The sequence below is a fragment of the Fundulus heteroclitus genome, chromosome 5 (assembly GCF_011125445.2).
Source record: "Fundulus heteroclitus isolate FHET01 chromosome 5, MU-UCD_Fhet_4.1, whole genome shotgun sequence".
Taxonomy (NCBI): Eukaryota; Metazoa; Chordata; class Actinopteri; order Cyprinodontiformes; family Fundulidae; genus Fundulus; species Fundulus heteroclitus.
This window is the reverse complement of record NC_046365.1, coordinates 32399945-32409681: the sequence shown is the minus strand read 5'-3', so window position 1 is coordinate 32409681 and position 9737 is coordinate 32399945. Positions and strand designations below refer to the sequence as shown.

General features: G+C 35.9%; 1 protein-coding gene across 1 annotated transcript in view; it reads right to left on the bottom strand.

Moving 5' to 3' along the window:
• Positions 1-7538, bottom strand: part of LOC105940036 (proto-oncogene vav) — a 25223-nt gene extending 17685 nt beyond the window's left edge. The window contains 6 exon segments of the mRNA XM_036136673.1: positions 2138-2199; positions 2202-2253; positions 7232-7269; positions 7272-7347; positions 7453-7508; positions 7511-7538. Coding sequence (XP_035992566.1) covers positions 2138-2199; positions 2202-2253; positions 7232-7269; positions 7272-7347; positions 7453-7508; positions 7511-7538 — 312 coding nt within the window.
• Positions 7539-9737: the final 2199 nt, after the last annotated feature.

Below are 9737 nucleotides of genomic sequence, written 5' to 3'. Positions count from 1 at the left end.
TTTAATTTAGATTCTTCAGACTTGAGGCAAGTTTCCAGTTTACCTTACTTTCCTTCAGAGAAGCGGGACATTGCATATATACGTTTTCCTTTGGTCTAGAGGGCAAATTTTACAAATAATCTGTATTCAGCAATTATGGCATCCAAATGTTAATCACAGCTCTTAAAAATTTTAATTTCTAAATTTTTCTGTCGTTCTTAATCCAAAAGTTTAATTGCATGAACAGGAAACCATCTATAGTACTTTGCAATGTTTTGTTCTACAACAACAAAATATTTCTTGATTCCTTTTTTTCAATTTTTATATCCACTTAGGGTAGTACTATCTAGGGAAAGGAGAAAGAGAGCGATAGTACCTATCTCCACCTACACACACACACATATATATATATATATATATATATATATATATATATATAGTATATATATATATATATATATATATATCAAAATACACATACATACTGAAGCATACATAGTCATATTGAAGAAATTAGAATATGCATTTTAAAGAGGCTTGTTTGACAGATTAAAAATACCTTTTAAAAGACAAAACAACTTTTAAGCCAATATTAAATATACTTTCCATTAAAGGTAGAGTGGACAATTTGTCCAGAAATTTAGGTAAAATACACCCAAGACCCTTTTTAAATGATAGCGCATGTGCAGGACCATCTTATCTGCTCTTCTGGTCCTCAGGGAGATTGTGTAAAACAATCTCCCAAATACACTCTGGTCTTATTTCTTTCTTCTGAGGCCTTCCTCTTCTTCTCATAAACTAGTCAGACAGTTTGCTTCTTGGGACTCTCAGCCAATTTCAAAGTATACGACGAGAGCAGCGGAGCTACAATGAACGGCTGAAACCGAAGCTCACTGAATTCAAAACACTGGAAATGCACATGAGCAGCAAGAGGAATCTAGCAAGGAACGAGCACACAACGCGTTGCCGTTACGTGAGGGTGTCACAATGGTTGGCACGTGGGACAACCAGCAGATAAAATGATCCCCCCAGAGCTCGAAGCAACAATAGGATCGTCCACTATACCTTTAAGTCCCTATTGGTGCATGAAAAATGTTGCTTTAGTTATTGGTCTGATGCAATATTCTGACCTTAATGTTTTGTTTTATTAGCTGGAAGTGGAAAAAAGTCCTAATTAACAGAAATAAAGGCATTAGTAGGTGTTAATCTATATAATGCATTTTCCTTGGTGAACTGAGTTACTGATAAATATTCATATATTCTTACTGCTTGGATAACCTTCACAGTAAATCCCTTTCAGATAGGGCTGGATAATAATTCAATATCAATATATATCGATCGATAGACATATATCGATGATAGGATTAAAGGGTAAATAAAAAGTTCAATAAAATAACAGTTTTCCTTCCTTATTTATTCTAGCCTATCTTGTAGGTTAATACTACAGTCATTACATCCTCCCAACCAATCACAAACGCAGACCCAGAAATGCTCCGTCACCAAGCTCCGCCCCCTTCAACATACAGAGAGCATGTGGTATTTTTAATTTTTTTTTTAAATTTGCAGATTTGGTAAAAGTTGGTGGAATAAAGGGTTGAGTTTGAATACAGCGATTGTGAGTTCTATTTCTAAAAATAGGTCATTAAGCAACAGTATAAAATGATCAGGGCTGCACTTAAGAAATAGATAAATTAAATATATATATATATATATATATATATATATATATATATATATATATATATATATATATAGGGCATACTTTCAGACCAGATATCATTACTTGAGCAGTATTAGCGGCATCCACTTTTATATGTTAATGCTCAGTCAGCTAATCATCTGCAGCCGCACGCACTGCCATGAAACAATTAAATACATAGTGGAAAATGTATATGTTTACTTTCAAGAAAAATGCAAATGCATTTATTCATGGCATTTATTTAAATGAGTATTAAATAATTATTATATTCAATTTTAAAACTTTAAAATAAATTTTACACTTAGTCTTAATTATTTATTTTCTAAATCAAATGTGGCATTTTGCAAACCGCCACTCGCTCCAGATCTTTCTAAAGATAGAAAGTTACACCATAACATTCTGATAAATGAAAAGGCATCTGTGTCCAATTGGACACAGATACAAGGACTGTGTTCATACCTTTCCAAAGTCCCGTACGTCGAACAGTTCAAAGGCTTCAAACAGGTCATTCTTCTTTAGAAAAACTTCTCTTGACAGACAACCAGGAAGGTCCGGATATTTTTCAGGCACAGAAACTAAAAAGAAATAAAAACATTCACTATAACTCTGAATTTAAAAACTCAGTTTACTGACTTTTTGTTAGATTCTGGTGTTTAGTGTTTTTTTTCTTTTTCTTGAACTTCACATCACTTTCTTTGCACTGCAACCAGACAAACTATATATATATATATATATATATATATATATATATATATATATATATATATATAGATATATATATATATATATATATATATATATATATAATAAACTATCAACGTTTCTGGGAACAACGGATTTTATTTTCTAACAACACTCTGACAGAAAATCTCATTATTATATTGATGTGCAGAAATGATTTAATTATCAGTCTTCCATTCTAGCCCATTACTTTACAGACTAACAACTCACGAGTAATTACATAAAGTGAAACCATATCGAAATACTTATTTTCAGCCACACCATATAATAATCTTTAACTTCTACCGTCTACTCCGCTTATCGTTACTGGGTAAAAAGGGGCCCGGTTCCTGTCTCGAATGTTCACTAGGTTAGAGGCACCCAGGACAGATGGCCAGTCAATCACAGAGCAATAAGAGACACACAGAACAAACAGCTATGCACACACACACACACACACAACACACCTAAGGGCATCTTTAAAAACCTGTTAACCTAACATTTGTCTTTTTGGACCATGGATGAACCCAGATGACCCAGAGAAACCCCATATATGTGTGGCACAAACAAGCAAACTGTGCCGAAAGAACTCAGGCTTGGATTAAAACTCAGGACCTTCTTGCCGCAAGGCAACAGTGCTAACAACTGCAGCACCATGCAGCCCACATAAATGAATCAATATTATCCAAATAAAAACAGGGACTGATAAAAACGCGTTTAGCAAAATCTTTTTGTAATAAGCCAAATATAAACAGGAGGATTTCTTAAAAATGCACACTGTTAGATCAAAACAACTCATAAAAACATTACATTTTTGATCTTATGCTGTTTCTTATTTTTAAGATGTAAAAAATAAGACACAATAAAAAAGAAATAGGAACATATACTTAAAAGGAAGCAAAATTTAACATAAATAACTTATGTATGCATAACAACCTATTTAAAAAAGGTGAAAGATTTTGAGTTTTTGAGTTTTTTGTTTTGTACTTCAAAAATAAAAACAAATATCCAGATTAACAACTATTTATATGAACATTTCTTTTAATTTTTTTGTGCTAAAGTTTAGGATACTTATTGTTTTAGTTGTACATGATAAGCTCTCTTTTTTCATGCTTAATGTAAGATTTTACATAAGCATGAAGAAATTAGTGACCTCATTAACAAGATCATGTTGACTGATCTCTTTTTCATGCCACCTGATATATTTCCATGAGGACACAGACCTGGATGGCAAACAGTCTGGATCTGGATTTTTGATGTTGCTGTTAAGACATCCAAGATAATGTCTGGCTTTTCACTCCAAAACAACCAATGATCTCCAGATCACTGGCCTTTGAGATGATCGTTTCTTTAAAAAAGTACTCCTACTAATAAATAGTACGTTCACCCATATAAAAGTACTATTTATTAGCAATGCTATTGACCTATCCTCTTATTGAATCATCAAAAGGTGACTTTTGTACATGCTCCTAATAACAGCTTACAAAATCTTTTTCTTCCTTTGAACAACGAGCCTGGCATACTTTTTTTTTTTGCTTAGAATTAACCCATTTGATCATGGTGTAATGCTGTATAGCCTGAAGCCACAAAGGTAAAGCACATTTAGTGGCACAGTGACTTCCAGACCATTCCTAGATAGTATCCCAACATATATATCACTATGTTGATTTTTTTTTTTCAATTCAGCATTGATCAACATCTTTTTTAGGGTTTGATAAATTATTATTTGCAAGATTTTATGACATAGTTGTCAGCCATGAATCATCCTTGCTTTAAAAATAAGCAATTTGGCAAATGCTCCATTTACACCCAATCCAATCAGAAATTAATGCCTTGATTCCATAATAATTTTAACTTCTTTCTCCTATTTCTCTAGTGTTTTGTATCACATTATTCACTGGAGACACTTAATGTCTCCAGTGTTCCTTGTAGCTGTTCCTTTTAGCTAGAGATGCAAATGTTTAATTGAAATGATGAACTTTGTTGTGTAAAATCGGATCTTGTGGACAGAACGGGTAAAATAAATTCAAACAGAATGCAATAAAATAAAGCAGTATCTTAAAAAAGTCCAAAAGAACTTTAGACGCCAAAATGCAGCAAAAAGAGAAAACATACAGAGCAGTTTAAGTGACACAGTGGTCAGAAATTTGCTTTATGTAACTTCCTGAGCCGAATGTTCCCTCACCATGCTTGCCTTCCTGACTGTTTGTCTCTGTGTTTTTTGTCATTCTGCCTCTGCACGGCTAAATGCAGAACTCTAATTTGAGAAAAGGGGAAACATTAAGTTCTAGCCGCTACTTGTGCACACATCACTTCACACAGCAGTATAAACCAACAAGAACGTTGCGCATTTATCCATGCAGCAGTTACTCAGAATATAATGGTGCAAGAGCAGAAGGAATATCCCCAACTTGTGTAATGTCCATCAGGAGAGCCAGTGTGCCGAATACACACGAGAGTGGACCCTCAGCCGTCTGTTAATTAGCGGATATTTCTCAACCAACTCTGACCTCACAGGATTTCCCAGAGTTTCACGTGCACACTGCAAATGTCAAGCAAAGTCCCAATCGCACCCCACCCCCACTCTCCCCACCCCCCCTCCCCTCCCCCGGCACCCACCACCACACACTCATTTAGATTCACACAAGTGATTGGAAATGTTGCCTTTAAACCGCATCAGAAATAAGACTTACATTAAAGGTTATGCCACAAACTAGACAGTCTCTGTGTGTCAACGTCTATCAAGCCATCCTGTCTTAATGTCTTTCACATTGACCCCTTTGCTAATTATGGTTGTCACCTCACTTGTACCCTGAAGCAGCAGTACGTTTTCACCATTCTGAACCTCTCATAGCCATCCAAAAAAACAAAACAATAAACGTGGGACCAGATCTCTGCTTAAATGTGAAGACATGTCAGTTTTGGTCTGATTTGGACTTTTTTTAACTTTGCATCAGCTCTTTGAGTGATTTAGAAGGCTATATACTAGCTTCAGGAACTAGCACTCCGTTTGCCTAGCTTAAAGCTATCATGTAAAACAGAATTCAATCACCAAAAGTGAAAAAATGTGTACACTTCATACTATTTAATTAGAATCGAACTATGTAGAAGAAGTTGTACTCTAATAAATGTTTTTATTAGTCAAAAAGAGATGTCAAACAGAAGAACATTTCGTTCAAAGCTAACCATGATAGCTAGCCTTATTAGCTTTAGAAGTGCGAGGACAGCTTATGTCATACTTTACCAACAGTGGAACAGTGTTTGACTACATTTATGACACAGTGTTCTTTGTTTTAAAAAAAAAACATTAACTAACTAAACTTAACTTAACTTAACTAACATTAATTGCTTTCAAAAATATTTGAACCAAAACAGGAAAATCCTTGATTCCTCATTTTCTGCTTATATTCAGAATTCAGAGAGTTGAAGTTGAGTAATAAATTGGCATGTCTATGTGCAGCGTTTCTGCAAGATCTAAAAAGGTCAGAAATCCAAACATCTCAATTCAGGGCCTTGAACTATTTCAAATATAACCTGATTTTTCAAGAGGGCTGACATTGCTTTTAGTTATGTCTTAACTGAATGTGTACTAATACAGTACTTCTAGATGACGATGATAACTATTATTAATAAACTTTTTATCTAGTACATTTTTAGAGACTTCTTACTATGCTTACACTGTCCTCAGGGCTGAGGGAAGCCCACTCCCCATTGACAAGACATCCAACAAAGCAAATAATCTGGAGAGAAAGCTAAAAGATGGCTATTTTTTGAGACTATGACTCCCCCAAAGCTGTGCCGCCCTGGGCAGAGAGCTATATCACCCTCGTCAGAGTCTGCTGGCTGTGAAAACACTACAAGGTCCAGTGATTCCCACTTCCCTGCATAACCTAAGAGGAATTTCCCTTTTGGCATGTGTTTGGAGTTATTGATAACTAACGTCACACTTTTTATATGTTATAAGGTTAGCGTATCTTTGAAAGATTTTCAATAACTCACATAGGACATTATAAATGTTTTATAATGTCTTAAATCCAACTCACCAAAACTTGCAGAAGCCCCCGAGCTGGTATGCCAGAGATATTGCTTACATTAAGTCATTTTTATACCTTGTTTTAGATCCATTTTCATAAATGTATTTATTGTATTTAAACTTCCCACAACAAATTTCACATAATACCAAGCATCGACTTTTTGTCTTTTGTCATCGCAAATTCCCAAAATTCTTGTCATTGTGTTACTGAGTTTAATACAAATTTCTTAAGGACAAGCTCAAGATATACTCATATTTCTTTTCTGCCACAATTGTTTTTTGTGTTTTGTTTAGTGTTCACATGTCTGATCTTCACCATTATTTATTGGAGTTGCTCTTAAAATCTCCAAAGAGCTCGCAGTGCTGGGAATGTTCAGCTGATTGATCAAAAATTGGAACAGCACAAAAAATCCCCCTATCTTCTTTTTTTTTTTAGGTGCGTCAAATTTGCCACTAGGCATGCAATATGAAAATGTGTTACATGATTATGCAGACAAGAAACGGAGAAAAAGGCTACACTAGAGGAACGGACTTGAATTATACACTTTTGTTTTTTTTTTGACTTAATAGATAACTTGCATGATATAATTTGTTATTTTTCAATGAACACTGTTTACCTGAAACTTAACCTCATCGGCATCATCTCTGCAACTACTCTGCATGCTTCCAGAGCAGGAAGATAAGATATTACATTATTTTCTTATCGTACTGCCCTTGGGCTTCAGTGAGGCGTGCTGGCTGAGTGGTAGCTATGGAAATCATCTATGGAAATGTAGCAGGAAAAGACTTGTGTGATTCACCTGGGACATCTGTGGCCGCAGGTTGATTTCTTTCAGGTGACGGCCTGAGGCAGCAGGTTGTTGAGCAGCTGGCAGAGCAACACACCATCTCTGAGAGCCTGGGCCAGGTCACACACCTGAGGGCATTGACCACATACACGTTTGAACCGAGAAGTAAAGAGATGGGGGAATGTACATTTGCGAGCAGGTGTTTAGGTGTGGGCGAGATGCAGCTGATATACCTGGGCGCCATCCCATGTGACCCGGTGGTTCTCAGGAAGAACTCGACACTCTATTACCAGATCGCACACTGCCGCCACAGCTCCATCTTTGCTGGTCCTTGTAAATTACAGTATGGACAGATTAATTCACAGTGTATGCTGCTTGAAAAAAAATAAAATAAAAAGCTTGGCTCTTTTTTTGTTGAGCTCTGATACAGTGAGATTCAGTCTAGTCAAGTTAGCAATAATTTGGTTGGCCAACAGAAGGCAGCGAACTGTTACACATGCAGCCATTTCCAAGAAGCAGCAAAAACCTGAAAACTGTTTAAAAATGTGTTCACTTTTAATTCAATATTTTTGCATGAAAATTAAAACGATCTAGTCTTACCTTCACTAATTTCTCCTTAAAGACTTTTTTCTTTTTCTCGATGTTCACTCCTTAACTTAACTTTCATTATCTCATTTTCAGACTTCGGCGCTCTTGTTCTGCCTTTCTTCCGTAGTGGGTGTTTCTGCAGAGCTGCACTCTGTTAAAGGCTTTTAACTTCATCCCGCAACTTCCTTTTTCCTCTGACGCACCCTCTCTCTCTCTCTCAAACACAGACACATACACACATAGAGTTGCTGCTGCTGTTGCTGCTGCAAACTGATAAAAAAAAAAAAAAGAGCGTGAGCCTGCATGAGGAATATGTGTGCAAACTTAATGCAAGGAGTTCATCAGATGCAAAATTACTAAGCATGCATCTGTTTGCGTGAAATGCAGAGCAGAGGGTTGCTTGGATCAATTTACAGAGAAGCACCTTCACAAATCTTTAGCTGAAATGCTGTATGCGGCGTTGTATTACACGTTAAAGAAGTGCACACAACAACAGAGAAATTGTTTTAATTTTAGTCGAGGTAAAAAAGAAATCCTAAAATTGCACATTGTATACTGAAACAGGTCACAAGCAACGAAACACCAACCAGTAGTGATTTTATGTGAGTCACAGCGGAGGAGAAGACCATATTCAGATGTGACATCTCATACAATGCCCCTAAGAGCTTCAAAGAGAGAAACTGTGATTTTAAAAGTGCCGTGACAGAGAGCTAGGACAAGTCCTTAAAACAGACAGAGACATTTTGCTTTTCGGATATATCTGTAGAGGCAAAAAATAGATTTATAGCGCCTTATAAACTGCGTTGTAATACATTTAATCTTTTCTAAACAGTCTCTCTAAAGACTTTAATGTGTTATTGCCCATTATAAGAAATTATTCCAGATTACTTGTGCTTCATTATGCATCCAAAGCTTTACATAGTTCTGATTTACTCATCTTAATCAGCTACAGCATGTTGTTAAAGCTATGTTCCTGTATACTGTTTATAGCCGATAGTATAAACACAGTTAAAGTGTAACTTGTCCGTAAAAGTTAATTGACGCGTTAAATTTAGTTTTTCTTCTTACTCAAAAGTGCATTTGTTGAACTCAGCTTCAACTTGGGTATAAATCTGTAATGCACATAGTATGCATGTTGTTAATTATTTTAAAAATGTCATATTTAAATAAAACTGAGGAAAAATACATGAATTCATCCATAATTGTTTAAATATTACAATTGTTGACTAAATAAACCTCAAATGTATTGATTACGATGTAAAATCATTGCGTGTTAAAAGTACATACAGTTGAGGTCCAGCCATAATGGCGTTCAGAAAGTAGAAGGGTTTAGTGACCTACAAATTAATGTGTTTTAGTATGAAATTTGCATTTCAACCCCAAAACAAAAGCAAAAGACCTTGTGAAGAGGCTGGCTGAAGCTCGTAAGAGAGTATCAGTGTCTATAGCAAAACAAATCTTGTACCGCTATAAGCAGAAAGGTCCCTCAGGGCGGAAGAAGTCATTACCCATAAAGAAACACAAAAAACAAACAGATTAAAGTGTGCAAATGCAATAAAGATAATACACCCTGTGGTTTCTGGCCAAAAAGGAGATGCATGGTAACCCAAGGAAGAAACGTCCTGTGGAAATTAATCTCACACACACACACACACACACACACACACACACACACACACACGCATGCACCCGCACGCACACTTTTCCCATCAAATTGAAAATCAGGACTTTGTGATGGCCACTCCAAAACATTGACGTTCTTGTTCCTAAGCCATTTGGTATCCGATTTATTCTGAAATGCATTTATGGGCAAGAAAATTAGCCTCTGAACCTGACTCCCACTATCTGGAGAAGTGGGACAAAATTCCAGCAAACTAATGTGAGGAGCTTGTGGAAGGATACCAAAGATATTTTAGCCCAGCTATACAAT